We start from the raw sequence: 15,237 nt of genomic DNA, 5'->3' as shown, positions 1-15,237 counted from the left end.
AGTTCCAAAGGACTGGAAAAACTAATGTTTTACCGATATTTAAAAAGGGTAACGGGAAAACCCAGGAAACTATAAGGCAGTTAGACTGATCTAGATCCTAGGCAAAATCATGGAAAAACTGATAGGGGATGCAATCAGTAAAATATTAAAGATGTTAACATATTTAATGCCACTCAATGTGTTTGCGTGGAAAATAGGTCTTGTCAAACTAGATATAATTTTTGATGCGATTACAACTTTGGGCTTGTAAATATAACTGTGTTAATGTAATATACTTAGCCTTCTGTAAGGCATTTGGCTTTGTCCTGCATGATCTGATAAAAAAAAATAGCATTCTGCAAAATCAATGTAATTCACATTAAATAGATTAAAAATAGGTTAGCTGATAAATCTTTAAAAAGATTGTAAATGGGAAATAGTAATCAAATGTGTTGTTTTTGTTTTTGTTTTTTTTTCCCTAGTGGGATCCCACAGGGATCTGTACTCACCCCAATGCTATTCACTATCTTTAGTAATGATCTGGAAGAAAATATAAAATTGCTGGTAAAAACTGCGGATGACACAAATTGAAGTGGTAAATAATGATAGGGACTGATGAAATGATAAGACCCACCAAGACTATATGAAAGGTTTCAGAGTAACAGCCGTGTTAGTCTGTATTCGCAAAAAGAAAAGGAGTACTTGTGGCACCTTAGAGACTAACCAATTTATTTGAGCATAAGCTTTCGTGAGCTACAGCTCACTTCATCGGATGCATACTGTGGAAAGTTTAGAAGATCTTATTATATACACACAAAGCATGAAAAAATACCTCCTCCCTGGTCTCTCTGGTCACACGATTATAGACATGAAAGTCATTATTTTACAACAAAAAAACTTCAAATCCAGACTCCAGCGAGAAACTGCTGAATTGGAATTCATTTGCAAATTGGATACAATTAACTTAGGCTTGAATAGAGACTGGGAGTGGCTTAGTCATTATGCAAGGTAGCCTATTTCCCCTTGTTTTTTCCTCGCGCCCCTTTCCCCCCCCCCCGACGTTCTTGTTAAACCCTGGATTTGTGCTGGAAATGGCCCACCTTGATTATCTTACACAATGTAAGGAGAGTGGTCACTTTAGATAAGCTATTACCAGCAGGAGAGTGGGGTGGGAGGAGGTATTGTTTCATGGTCTCTGTGTGTATATAATAAGATCTTCTAAACTTTCCACAGTATGCATCTGATGAAGTGAGCTGTAGCTCACGAAAGCTTATGCTCAAATAAATTGGTTAGTCTCTAACGTGCCACAAGTACTCCTTTTCTTTTCAAGACTGTATGGTAATGTGAGCTCATTTGAACAACATATGTTTTACCAGAGCCAAGTGGTAGGTTATACATCTGGGAACAAAGAATGTAGGTCACACTTACAAGGTGGGTGAATGTGTCCTGTAGAGCAGTGACTCTGAAAAGGACATAAAGGTCTGGTAGATAACCAGATGAACTTAACCAATCAATGTAATGCTCTTCTGCTTTTCCTTCCTTTTTCAGACAGCGATGGACCAACTACATATGCACTTCACTCAAGCCATTCACAACACAGTGTTCCAAGTAGTTCTTGGGTACGTAGAGCTGTGCGCAGGAAACTCGGATACCAAATTTCAGAAGCTACAGTACAAGGACCTCTGCACAGTACGTGGTAACATAGTTGTCTTACATAGTATTTGCATACTTTTTTCTTTGCATATCACCTTTAACATGTCTCATTTTAAGACTGTGTGTGTGTGTGTATATTTATATTATGGTTATTAAAATGATCTTAATTTCAGCTGTTGTTACAATCACTTAATAAAATTTGCATAGAGTTAATGAGAGACTAGTTCATCAAAATCCTGTGTGGGTTTGGATTAAGATGATACTTGGTACTTTGAGATTCAAAAGTGTGATCATACACTCAAATTAGTGTTAAAAAAGAGAGACAGAAATTTCAGACCACAAATAGGAGATAAATACTTCATACTTCTGAATTCAGGGCTTGATGTTTACCCAGAATTGCCATTGATTTCAGTGAATTCAGGATCAGGCTCTGAGTTGGAATAGTGCGTAACATAGTGAATTTCACTGAAGGCTTGATCCAAAGCAGATTGAAGTAAATGGGAATCTTTTCTCCTAATTTTGAGTCAGGTCCATAATTCCAGCAAATTAAAGAGACCCATATATGACTTTAATATTGAGATTCAAAAGCCTGATTAAAGGAGGCTTACACAATGTGGTTACAATACATTTTCCTTTAACTAGTATGCTTGCACGTGCTGTGTATCTGTGTATATCTCACTTTGGAAAAAATTAAAATGTCTTGAACATATGATGTAGAATCCTATTCTATTTAAAAAACAGAAAACTAATTATAAGAATTTCCTTTCCTCAAAATATTAAATAAATGTATAACTAGCATCTATTACTGGGAATTTTTCAAAAATATTTTATTAGAAAAAGTGATTATTTTAAATGCTACTTTCAATATACTTTTTATCTTGCTTCATTTGTGATCATACCATTAAACTCTGAGGGATTTCATTACTTTTTGAAAAAATAGTGGAAAATTAGTGAGCTCAGAGGTACTTCAGTTCAGCCAGACATTGACATGAAACTTGAAATTGTATCTCTAGATTGAAGGTACTGAAAGAAATTTGTGTATCACAGATTGAGCCCTCAAATATTCTCACACTTGACCAAACCTTGACTAACTCAAACTTCTGACCAACTCCTTCAATCATTCTATTAAATCGAAGTATAGTAGCAAAAAGATTTAAATTCCTTCACTGATTATTATGCTGCTCTTTCATTTCTTAGAAATGTTCTGGAATTGCTTAGCTTCAACCAGTAAACACTTCTGCATTTAAGATTTTTTTTTATTTTATTTAATAGGACACTCATGTTGATTTCAGGCCCAAAATATATTTTGAAAAGAGGAGTACAGACCCTAAGATCTGTGGTACTGGGAAGCTGATTTTCAAATCACCTTCAGAGGAGAGGAAGGGCTTATCCAATAAGGCTCCAGAAGGGTGGAGTAGAGAAGTGGCAGGGACCAGCAGTGGATGGCATTTCCATTATACAGATAAATTGATGCACAATGTGGTAAAAAGAATGAAGACACCAAATCCCTTGCTCTGTTCACTAAACCAGGGGTTCTCAAACTGTGTGTCGGGACCCCAAAATGGGTCACGACCCCATTTTAATGGGGTCGCAAGGGCTGGCATTAGACTTGCTGGGGCCCAGGGCCAAAGCCTAAGCCCTACCAGCCAGGGCCAAAGGCTGAGGGCTTCAGCCTGGGATGGTGGGGCTCAAGTTACAGGCCCCCTGCCTGGGGCTGAAGGCCCTGGGCTTTTGCTTTGTTCCTCCTGCCCAGGACAATGGGACTCTGTCTTTGCTCCCCCACCCAGGGCAGTGGAGCTCAGGTGGGCTCAGGCTTCGGTCCTCTGTCCTGGGGTTGTGTAGTAATTTTTGTTGTCAGAAGCGGGTCGCAGTGCAGTGAAGTTTGAGAACCCCTTCATTCTCTCTGAAGTCTGCTGCTTTTTCATGTTTCTTCATTCTCTTAAACTTTGATTTTTTAAAAAAAAAATTAAAAAAAATTCTTTTAGCATTGTTTTTTTTTAAATTGAATTCTGCTGTTTCCTCTCCCTTCCATGACTTTCTAGAGTCCTCTGTAGTGATTCCCTTTCTTCACTGATATTTGTAACACTACCTAATTTAATTGTTTGCAGACTATAGTAATGTGCTGGTCCAATTTCTTTCAGACTCTCAATTAACTGTGTAGTGTTGGTAGTCTCCACTCCTGCTTACATCCTTACTATGTAGAAAGATTTATATGTTACTGGAAATTCTCAATTCCATGTTTTCTTAAAACAGCTTACCTTCTCTGAATTACAACATGGTTTCATATGTCATTAGCTTAATTGATTTTCTTTCTTTGTGAACAAAGCAAATAACTGATATTTTCAAGTTATGTGGCACTTCAGAGGTTACTGTCTGGTTCTCTGTATAAAGAGATTTGATGCACAGCAAAAGATGTCCCTATATTTAAGGCACAATGAATATGGCACAATAATATGAAGTTCTCTTGAAATATGGTATGATGTTGATTTAAAATTCTTGAAACACATTCCTCACTTTCTTGGTAAACTCTGTGTATCTCAGGGATCTAGTGCAAAGTGACAATTAAGGCTAGTATTAGTATGTATTTCAAATAGTTCTGTAAAATGTTGGCTGCACAGTTAGTTGGTTCATTTTTTGATATTCTAATGAAAAATTGAAATGTATTTTTCAATAAGACTCATTCTCAGGTTGAGAGCCAAAAGCAAACTCTCTTTTCTCTCTCTCTTTCTCTCTTCTCCCCGCCCCCAACCATTTCCACATTTGAACATGGACTTTTGCACAAATCGTGAAAAGAATGACTTTGTGTGGCAATGATTGCAGAAACTTACTGAGACCAATGAATCCGATGCATCCGATGAAGTGAGCTGTAGCTCACGAAAGCTTATGCTCAAATAAATTGGTTAGTCTCTAAGGTGCCACAAGTACTCCTTTTCTTTTTGAGATCAAAATGCTTAGTGCAAAATTGCTTTAATTCATGTCAAAAGTCAACAAGATGATACAAATCCAACAAACCAGGTGTCTCTCAAAATTGGGCTTCCCTGGTTCCTCCACAGGACTGACAATTCCTGAGTTACTTTCTGGATTTCAAATCTGCCCCTCTGAGTCTACTTCAATTGCTTCTTTCCCCAGGTACTTTGTCATTCTCTCCCTGGACTCAAGGTTTGGAGCTCTCAACTGAGAGTTAACTTCCTTTTTAAGATAATAAAAAACAAGCCCTCTTGCTGTTCAGTACCTCCCCATCAATAGGCTTTTATGGTGTCTTCCTATTGCAGGATGTGGTCAGTGTCTAAGTCTGCCCATTGATGGAACCAGTTCTTTGACTAGGCCCAATTAGGTTTAAATGTAATTGCCTATTGCAATACCTTCATAGGAGAAGTAAGACTGAATAAAACTTTCAGGCTGGAACATTACAGCAATTCTATTTCATTCCCACTTCTTCATAAAAAGGAACCCACCATATTCAGCACTTGTATCAAGGTTGCCAGGTAGTAAGTAGTCTGAGACTAAAAAAATCAGCTTTATTTGTCTGTATCTAATAGAGCTAGGACCCTGTATGTTCATTACAATGTAAAATCAGGAAACTTTTAACATAAAAGTAGCTAATCAGCCCCAGGCTGCTTAGTCAAATTAAACATTTTCAGTCATATTAAATTTTAAATCTTCCCTTTGAGTAGATTTACTGTTGTGATTTTCTGGAAATCTTTCTGATGAACCCATTTGACTCTGTTTGATGTGTGTTCTGGAATGAAATTCAGAATGTCTCCAGGGACGTTTGCTTGTATAACAAAAACGTATGCCAAATCAATAGATTTAGGATGCTGTGATGGCACTTGCAGATTCCTTAAAAGTACTCTTTTGTTATTCTTGAATAGTGACTGCTGGAGTCCCAGGTGAGGATATCCATACTTGAGAAACTTTATTTTCAAAATTTCTTGCATTCATGTTCTGTGCAGTAATGGGTTTTTTTTTTTAACCACTAAAATAACCTGTCTATAAACCTTCAGTGAACACTGTATATGGAATGCTAAAATGTTTGTCTGTATTTTGCACTGAATCTACCATAATATATATTACCTATTTATTTTATATGTATACTTGTTCCGAAGTCAGGTTTTGATTGCATGCTAATGTAAAAAAGCATTATTTTCTCTTCATTCGTTCTTGGTCATGTACAGCATATTGCAAGCCAGTGTCCTAATAAGCCTGTTGCAAGCCTGTTCAATTAACTTCCTTGCTGAGCTTGTTTGTTCTGCGGGCATGTTCTGTCCGAACTGCTACACATCCTTCTTTTCTGTTGATTAGTTCTGCAGCAGAGAAGCTTTGAGATACGTTCCCTATACATTAATTTTGTTTCCCTGAGCCTAGTTCAAAGAAATTCAGCTGTTCATTTTACTTACCTGCCTTGTGAAAATGGATTTATTTTGGGACCTAATCAGTATACCAGACCCTCGCTAGAACGCGGGATTTGGGATCCGTGCACGGTACCGCGTTAACGTGGGGAAATTAGTTGCAATTAAAGTAATTAAATTTGGAATCCAAGGCCACGACAGCGTTGTATGCAAAATCGCGACATATAGATGCGCGTTCTAGCGAGGGTCCGGTGTACTGTTGTTTTCTGTTTAAGCTTGCTGGCTATCTTGAAGTAGAAACATCTCCATTTAGAGATCTGAAAGATTTAAGTTTTTGTTCTTAGTTCACTGTGTCTCAGTATGTTTTTATATTGGTTCTTGCCAACTACGCTAGAAGCACTATGGTTACTGGTCAGTGAATGGACCAGCATGGTTCCTCACATGCTAAGTGCTATTTGTATGGATTTATTCAAGCAAAGTGGATTATGTTTCTTATAATGCATGACCACCTTGAGAATTCATTATGTCAGGAGCACATTAAACTATCTAAAGTATTAACATATGAATACTGTTTGAAGTAACATGATAGTTTTGAAAGATTATTTACATTCATATGGCACAAATCAATCCAAATTATTGTGTATCCCTTCATGAATTAAATGCAGCTCGTTTTGATGTGAAATATAGCTGTTTTTAACAGCGCAGAGCAACTTACATAACCATTTAGGGGAGGTAATAGAGGATGACACAGCCAATTGAAATGGCAGGGTAGCTTGCTGAGTTAAGCAAAATCATAAAATGACAGAATTGTAGGGCTGGAATGAGCATTGAAAGGTCATCTAGTCCGCCCCATGTGCTGAGGCAGGATCAAGTATATCTAGACCATCCCTGACAGGTGTTTGTGTAACCTGTTCTTAAAAAATTTCCAAAGGGGGGAATTCCATGTCCTCCCTTGAAAGCCTATTTTAGAACTTAACAATCCCTTGTAGTTAAAGTTTTTCCTAATATCTAACCTAAATCTCCCTTGCTGCATTATAAGCCGATTACTTCGTATTCTACCTTGAGTGCACCTGGAGAACAATTTATCAGAGTCCTCTTTATAAAAGCCATATCTGAAGACTTTAATCAGGTCCCCCTCCCCCACACTCTTCTTTTTCAAGACTTAAACATACCCGGGTTTTTAACCTTTAATAAGTCAGGTTTTCTAAACCTTTTATCATTTTTGTCGCTGTCTTCTGGACTCTCTCCAATTTGTCCACGTCTTTCTTAAAGTGTGGTGCCCAGAACTGGACACAGTTCTCCAGCTGGGGTGCCAAGTAGAATGGGACAATTACCTCCTGTCTAATATATGACGGTCCTGTTAATACACCCCACAATATTAGCCTTTTTTTGCAACTGAATCACATTGTTGACTCATAATCACTTTGTGATCCACTATAACCCCCAGATCCTTTTCAGCAGTACTACCACTAGCCAGTTTTCCCCCTTTTTTAGCTGTGCATTTGATTTTTTTTCTTTTTAAGTGTAGTATATTGTACTTGTCTTTCTTTAATTTCATCTTGTTGAATTCAGACCAGTTCTCCAATTTGTCAAGATTATTTTGTATTCTAATCCTGTCATCCAAAGTGTCAGCAACCCCGCCCAGTGGTGTCACCTGCAAACTTCATAAGCATATTCCCAACTCTGTTATCCAGGTCATTAATGAAAATATTGAATAGTACCAGACACAGGACAAACCTCTATGTGACCCTGCTTGATACATCTCCCCATTTTGCCAGTGAACCCTTGATAACTACTCTTTGAGGATGGCCTTATAGTAATTGCACCAAGAACACATTTTTCTAATTTGCTTATGAGAGTGTCATGTGAAACTGTCTGAAAAGCCTTACTCAGATCAGGATATATATCGCATCTACAGCTTCCCCCTATCCATTAGGCCAGTAACTCAGTCAAAGAAGGAAACTAGGTTGGTTTGGCATTATTCTTGCCAAATTCATATTGGATATTACTTATAACACACATCCTATAGGTGGTTACATATTGATGATAATTTGTTCCAATATCTTTCCAGGTTTCGAAGTCAGGCCTTCTGATCTACAGATCTCTGGGTCCTCTTTGTTCCCCTTTTTAAAGATATAGGTACTGTGTTTCTCCTCCTCTGGGACCTCAGCTGTTCTCCAGGAGTTCTCAAAGATAATCACTAACAGTCCCAAGATAGCTTCAGCTAATTCCTTATGTACCCTGGGATGAATTTGATCAGGGCCTGCCAACTTGATTACATCTAACTCATTTAAATATTCTTTAACCTGTTCTTTTCCTCTTTTTGCTTGTATTCCTTTCTCATCATTGTAAATATTGTGTTAAGCATCTGGTAGCAATTTAATATAAATAAAACATAATACTACAAAATTTTGGTCTTAGTTTTGACAATATATATAGTGTCTATGATATGTCTGTGAATAACATCAGCAGGAGACTTTTTTTGTTATCTTAAACACAGTGCCATCTTTTCTTCATGTTTTAGAGAGGACTGGTGCTATAACTTAGTAATTTATGGCCATATGGTTGTCGAAGATTGTACTCACAGGTGCCCAACTTATTTACACTGTGCAGTTATGTTGACTCGATATGAAATCTGCCCAGAATTATAATTAATAATAAAAAAACTGAAAAGACTTAATGATTAATGTGAGGTCTCAAGATACTTTCACCAGGGACATATATTAACTCTAAAGAATGATCCTCATGAGTATTTAATCACTGGCAGAGTGTAAGTGAATATGAATGGCCTGAGCAGTGTATCTTACAACCAGGAATATTACTCAAGTGAGAGAGACAAGTGAACCTGACTGAGTAGAAAATAAAAGTATGCTTCCATTTCAGATTATAATTGTTTCTAATAAAGCTGAGAAAATGGGAAGGCTTAAGTAACATCCACATTTATTTGTATATCTCTCCAGTTTATATTTGCTATCAAACCACACTTAATTTTCAAATGTTTACCTACTTTTTCTTCAAACATCTTTTGACCACTAAGAATTCTCAGTGTTAAGAAACCACAAATAATAGATCAGTAGATAATCAAAAGATGTGAATCCCTTGGAATGAAACTGATGCTAAAATTTTAGCCCTATGTATGTAGTATTTGGTAATTTAGATAATTTGGATAGGATTCCATTATTTTGTGTGTTTAAAACAGAATAGCTAAGGTTTTGACATATTGATTTTTACGTGAGTGGGTACCTCGTATGTTTGAAGCCTTATACAGCCATTGAACAAACTTCACTGAGAATTAAAAGTTAAATCATAGGTATTGAGGGAGGCTAATTAAGGAGTATAGCGACAACATAGTAAACTTTGCAAAGTAATTCTAGTTATTATCATAACCTAACCTTGCAGAAGTCTACTTTGGGTAAAGAAATAGCAGAAATGTATGAACTGCTCACCACAACTCGATTCACGTAATTTAAGTGTTAATTTCAGGCCTAGGTGGGAACATTTAAACATGAACATCATAAAGCAACAGCACTCTAAAATGCAGACTCAATCGGGCACATTCTTTTAAATTTTCATCCAGATTTGAGGCTTTGCCTCTTGATGGCAAATGAACCAGAATGATGAGTTTATCATCTCATATATTGCACGATCTCTGTGCTGTCCCTGCTTGCCCTTACCACATAGGAGATGAATGTATTTGCTTTCTTGCTGCATAACTCCAGTGTAGAAATATGTATTATATTCAATTAAAGCCTTTTTATGAGGTTGATGGTCTGCTCTCTAATGAAATCTTAAAATGCAAATGGCAGTGTTTGAGAGGGTTTTGCTTAGCCTTCAATCTAGACAATTTGGACAATCTAGACAAACCAAGTTGGCCTCTCGGTGCTACTGCACATATTAGAGTAATTTAATTATTGTGGTGTCCAGAGCCTTTAAGCAAGATAGGGGCCCCATTGTACTGGGTACTGTGCAAACGCGGAGAGACAAAACCTGCTTTGAGGAGCTTACACTCTAAATAGATAAGGCAGGAAAAGGGTGAGAGAGGAAACAGAGGCACAGAAAGAGAAAGTAATCTGTCCACAAGGTCACCCAGTGGACCAATGGCAGAGCCGGGGCAGAGTCTAGATCTCCAAACTCTGTCCTGTACCCTAGCCAATAGACCACACTGCCTCCCTTTTTATTCTGACTGTGCTAGAGATACAATTAGGATAAATACATGTGAAATAAATGTTTGGCATTGGTCCGGTTTCTAGTGAACAGTGGTCGAAATATCAAAACCAGCATCTTAACAAATTAGTCCTTGTAGAGAGCCAAGCATTGAGTGGACATTCACAGATTGTAGTCCCCTCCAAAACAGGGATGACTGTGTAAACTTTTAATGGTGCAGTTCGTATTGTATGTTTCGCAACCAATATAAGACCTAAAGTAACTCTCTAACATTTTTATTTGAAACTAAAACTCGTAAGTATTAAGCACTTCACAATCCCATGTTGGGACTGGGTAACAAATGGCAAAACAGCCTCTTTTTTTTGTTTATTCGGAAAACTGAGCTGAACTGTTAGTTTTCTCACAGGCCTAACTTTTCTTTTCTGTAGCATATTACATCAGACAGCTACATTCCATGTCTTGCTGACCTATGCAAAGCACTCTGGGAAGTCATGCTCAGTTATTATCGAACGATGGAATGGCATGAGAAACATGACCGAGATGAGGGAACTGCTTCGTCTTCTGGTAAGATATGACTTTTGAACTAATTCTCTTGTATTCTGTTTGAAAATAAAATACAAGTGTTCAAGTTACTAGTTTCTAGTCAGGTACTTCTGTGGCCCTGACCCTATAATATCTTAAATGTTGTTGTTTGTTTTGCTTATCTCCAGTATGTAGTTACTACTGTTTACATGTGTAATCACACATGCGCGCGCACACAGAACCATTACTTTGGAGACTATAAATAATCCGATTGTTTATTAAACTATTCTTTAAAATATCCAGATGTCAACTAGAGTGTGTCATTCTTTAAAAACTTATTTTTTTTCCCTTTAACATTATGTGCTTGCATTTGGAGTCATTATTAATCCATACTTCCTTGAATTTAGTATAGAAAAAACAAATACTGCTGAATACTTGAGTGTCTTAAGCAATTTAAAGCTTCATATATAAAACTGGTAATTTTAAGGGCTGCAACTGTTTCTTAGGTGAGAAACAGGCAAGGTATCAATTTTATGTTTCAGATTTCTTGGAACTATGTCAAAATGTGTAAAACAGACTTTAAGTTTAGTAAATTGGGCTACTGGGATGTTTATTGGGGGAAGTAGCTTTAAAACCGAGTAATATGATTCTCTGTTAATCAATTCAATTATTTTTTGGAATGTTTTGGAAGTGATTCTCCTTACTACAGCCTTTGTCATCTTCGCTCAGTCTGATCTTTGCACTTCTATGCCAACTTACACACCTGGAACTGCCACCCTAAGGCCTGCAACGCTCCTTCACCTTACATCCAGGAAATCCAGAACCTCTGCCTTAAAACCCGCCTGTTCCATGGCACATTGTGACTATAGTATCATCTAGTCTTGAGTAGGCTGTTTTTGAATTGTCCTAGTACACTCCTTTAGCATTCCAAGCACTTGAACCTGTTTGTCTTGCACAGCCCTCTTATACACAGGTTGCACTGTACATAACTTGAATTGATGAGAGTATCTAAAGACAAACATTGTCTACATTCCTGTTAGTCAAGATACTTGGATATGGCAGTAGACGTAGAGTGAAATTCTGGCGCCATTGAAGTCAATTGCAAAACTTCCATTGACTTCAATGGGAGAGGATTTCACCCATGGTCTTTATATCTGCAGACCAGTAGAAACAGTAGCTTCTCTCTCTCTGACAGGTATTTCTGGTAATGCTGTTGCAGATATTTCTCCTTCTCTGTTATAAAAAGCTTGATTTGTGTAAAACAAGTAAAAAAATGTTGTCATCCTTTAGAATGAACTGTGAAGAAAGAATAAAAATGGAGGTGAGAGAAACAGGAGAAAATGGACTAATCTTACCACTCTCTGTACACTTTGAAATCCACCCCTGCATATAAACATATATTTTGAAGTCACACTTACCCACGGTATTAAAATTGATTACATTTGCAGTCATTTAGATTGCCTCTCTACTTCAAAGTTGAAAGCATAATAAATGTATTTTTTCTTCTAAGGGCCTTTAATATATTGCGTAGAGTATTTTTTAAATTAATGAGGGCTAATTTATTAAAAGTAGTATTGCAAATTCAAGTATTCTCCATATGACTAAATTAAAATTCAGATGTTTCTTTTGATGTGCCCCTTAGGGGGAAAAAGTCTTTATTAATCCCCTTTTCTATTCCATTTTACATTATCAATAATACTTTTAAATATTTAAAACTTCTTCAGCATATTCTGTTTTTAAGTTATGCTGTGGAGGTGGATTCTATTGTGAAAATTTGGCTCTCTTTTCTACCTATATAATAATTCAGATATCCTAAAATAAGTGTATGCCACAGCACTGTTGTAATAGCCCATTTCTTTATAATCCTTATATCATTTGTATAACAGACCATTCCCACGAGAGTGGTTATTTCTGGTGCTGCTTAAAACTTTGAATTAAGCAGTGTTCTATATTACTGCAAAACCCATTTTAAAAGAGCCGTTAAGGGTTCTCAGGACAAATTGTTTGGTGGCCTCAGAGTGCGGCCACCAACTCTTGTTGGTGGCTGCTCTCAGACTTTTTTTTCCCTAAAATACTTAATTAGCTTTAGGATAAACAAATATGCACATATACATATCCAAATCATTGTAATTTATTTATTGCTAGCTAGTAAGTCTGTTGTGAAAGTGATATTTACAAACATACAAATATCACATTTTACAGCAGACTTACTCAGCTCTGGCAAGCCTAGGGATAAATTAAGCCCAGGATGGAGGGTCGGAGGAGGCAGTGGTGGGCTGGGACCTGAAGCCCCATTGCCTGAGCCTGAAGCCCTGCAGCTCGGGCCCAGGGATGAGTATTTGTGCAGTGGCAGGCCCCAGCAACTGCCGGAGCCTGGGGCGGGAGCCCAAAGCCCCATGGCTGGAGCCTGCAGCCCCGCCACCCCAGGGCTGAAGCCCAAAGCCTGAGCCCCACCATCCCTGGGAAGGTTGGGGAACTCATCGGCAGCCTGCTCCTCTAGCACTGTGCCCCAGGTGTTTCCAGAGGATGGCAGTGCCCAACCCCTGCTGGCCACCCCAGCAACCAACAGCAAGGTGGTGGATCCAGAGGGATGGGGAGGAGACACTATTTTGGCCCCCTCTTTTCTCCCCCAATCACAGCCCAGGAGACTGTGGCCACCAGAAAAGCCCCTGGTGGCTGCATGCAGCCAGGGGAGAAACGCTGCATTAGACTACATAAAGTGGTATTCTGTTCAGTCACATGTCATGGTCAACATGGTTTCTGTAAAGGGAGATCATGTCTTACTAATCTATTAGAGTTCTTTGAGGGGGTCAACAAACATGTGGACAAGGGAGATCCAGTGGACATAGTGTACTTAGATTTCCAGAAAGCCTTTGACAAGGTCCCTCACCAAAGGCTCTTATGTAAATTAAGTTGTCATGGGATAAGAGGGAAGGTCCTTTCATGGATTGAGAACTAGTTAAAAGACAGGGAATAAAGGGTAGGAATAAATGATACATTTTCAGAATGGAGAGGCATAACTAGTGGTGTTCCCCAAGGGTCAGTCCTAGGGCCAATCCTATTCAACTTATTCGTAAATTTTCTGGAGAAAGGGGTAAACAGTGAGGTGGCAAAGTATTGCAGATGATACTAAACCGCTCAAGATAGTTAAAACCAAAGCAGACTGTGAAGAGCTTCAAAAAGATCTCACAAAACAAAGTGATTGGGCAACAAAATGGCAAATGAAGTTTAATGTGGATAAATGTAAAGTAATGCACATTGGAAAACATAACCCCAACTATACATACAATATGATAGGGGCTAATTTAGCTACAACTAATCAGGAGAAAGATCTTGGAGTCATCGTGGATAGTTCTCTGAAGACCTCCACACAGTGCGCAGTGGCAGTCTAAAAAGCAAACAGGATGTTGGGAATCGTTAAAAAAGGGACAGAGAATAAGACGGAGAATATCTTATTGCCCTTATAAAAATCCCTGGTACGACCACATCTTGAATACTGTGTACAGATGGTCTCCTTATCTCAAAAAAGATATACTGGCATTAGAAAAGGTTCAGAAAAGGGCAACTAAAATGATTAGGGGATTGGAATGGATCCCATATGAGGAGAGATTAAAGAGACTAGCACTTTTCAGCTTGGAAAAGAGGAGACTAAGGGGGGTATGATAGAGTTATATAAAATCATGAGTGGTGTGGAGAAAGTGAATAAGGAAAAGTTATTTACTTGTTCCCATAATATAAGAACTAGGGGCCACCAAATGAAATTAATGGGCAGCTGGTTTAAAACAAATAAAAGGAGGTTCTTCTTTACACAGCGCACAGTCAACCTGTGGAACTCCTTGCCTGAGGAGGTTGTGAAGGCTAGGACTATAACAGGGTTTAAAAGAGAACTGGATAGATTAATGGAGGTTAGGTCCATTAATGGCAATTAGCCAGGGTGGGTAAAGAATGGTGCCCCGAGCCTCTGTTTGTCAGAGGGTGGAGATGGATGGCAGGAGAGAGATCACTTGATCATTACCTGCTAGGTTCACGCCCTCTGGGGCACCTGGCATTGGCCACTGTCAGCAGACAGGATACTGGGCTGGATGGACCCTTGGTCTGACCCAGTATGGCCATTCTTATGTCATTTTAAATTCGCTGTTTGAGTGTTTATATATGTACAGCACTAGTACTACTCTAGATTTTATGTTGCACAAAGAGTAAGTTGCTGACGCCCTTGGCACTTAGTCTAGCTGTTCTGTACAGTGTGCATAAGAATTAAAAGTGAACCATGTTTAAAAAAGAATAGTGAATCAGTTCTAAAAAAAAAACCCAAAAAACAATTCATTTAGCAAGGGAATTGATAAGTCTAATATTTGAAAGAAAATAAATATCATGTTAATGGAACAGTGGGTATTAATTCTGAATCAGACAGCCAGGTTCCCTAGTTTATTTAATGTCTATATTTAATGGCTATGATACATTCTGTAGATAAAGTATAAAGGTCAACAAGACCATGCAGTGTGTAGAGCAGGAGGACACAGCAGAGGAAGCTGTAGGATAGTTTACTATAATGTGTACATTATAGTATTTC

The 15,237-nt window shown here is 38.1% G+C and overlaps 1 protein-coding gene across 11 annotated transcripts in view; it reads left to right on the top strand.

The window, feature by feature from the left end:
* Window positions 1-15,237, top strand: part of VPS50 (VPS50 subunit of EARP/GARPII complex) — a 203,269-nt gene that overhangs the window by 67,897 nt on the left and 120,135 nt on the right. For 10 of the 11 annotated variants that reach the window (XR_012157551.1, XM_073333942.1, XM_073333944.1 and 7 more), the window contains 2 exons: window positions 1,528-1,668; window positions 10,574-10,709. Coding sequence is in view for 9 of the 11 variants with exons in the window: in XM_073333942.1 (XP_073190043.1) it covers window positions 1,528-1,668; window positions 10,574-10,709 (277 nt within the window). In the remaining 2 variants the exon portion in view is untranslated. Of the gene's footprint in view, window positions 1-1,527; window positions 1,669-10,573; window positions 10,710-11,957; window positions 12,091-15,237 lie in introns of all 11 variants that reach the window. The other variant, XR_012157552.1, reaches the window with a different exon arrangement.

The sequence above is a fragment of the Lepidochelys kempii genome, chromosome 2 (genome assembly GCF_965140265.1).
Source record: "Lepidochelys kempii isolate rLepKem1 chromosome 2, rLepKem1.hap2, whole genome shotgun sequence".
Taxonomy (NCBI): Eukaryota; Metazoa; Chordata; order Testudines; family Cheloniidae; genus Lepidochelys; species Lepidochelys kempii.
The sequence above is the reverse complement of the archived record's forward strand: the minus strand, read 5'-3'. Positions and strand labels throughout refer to the sequence as shown.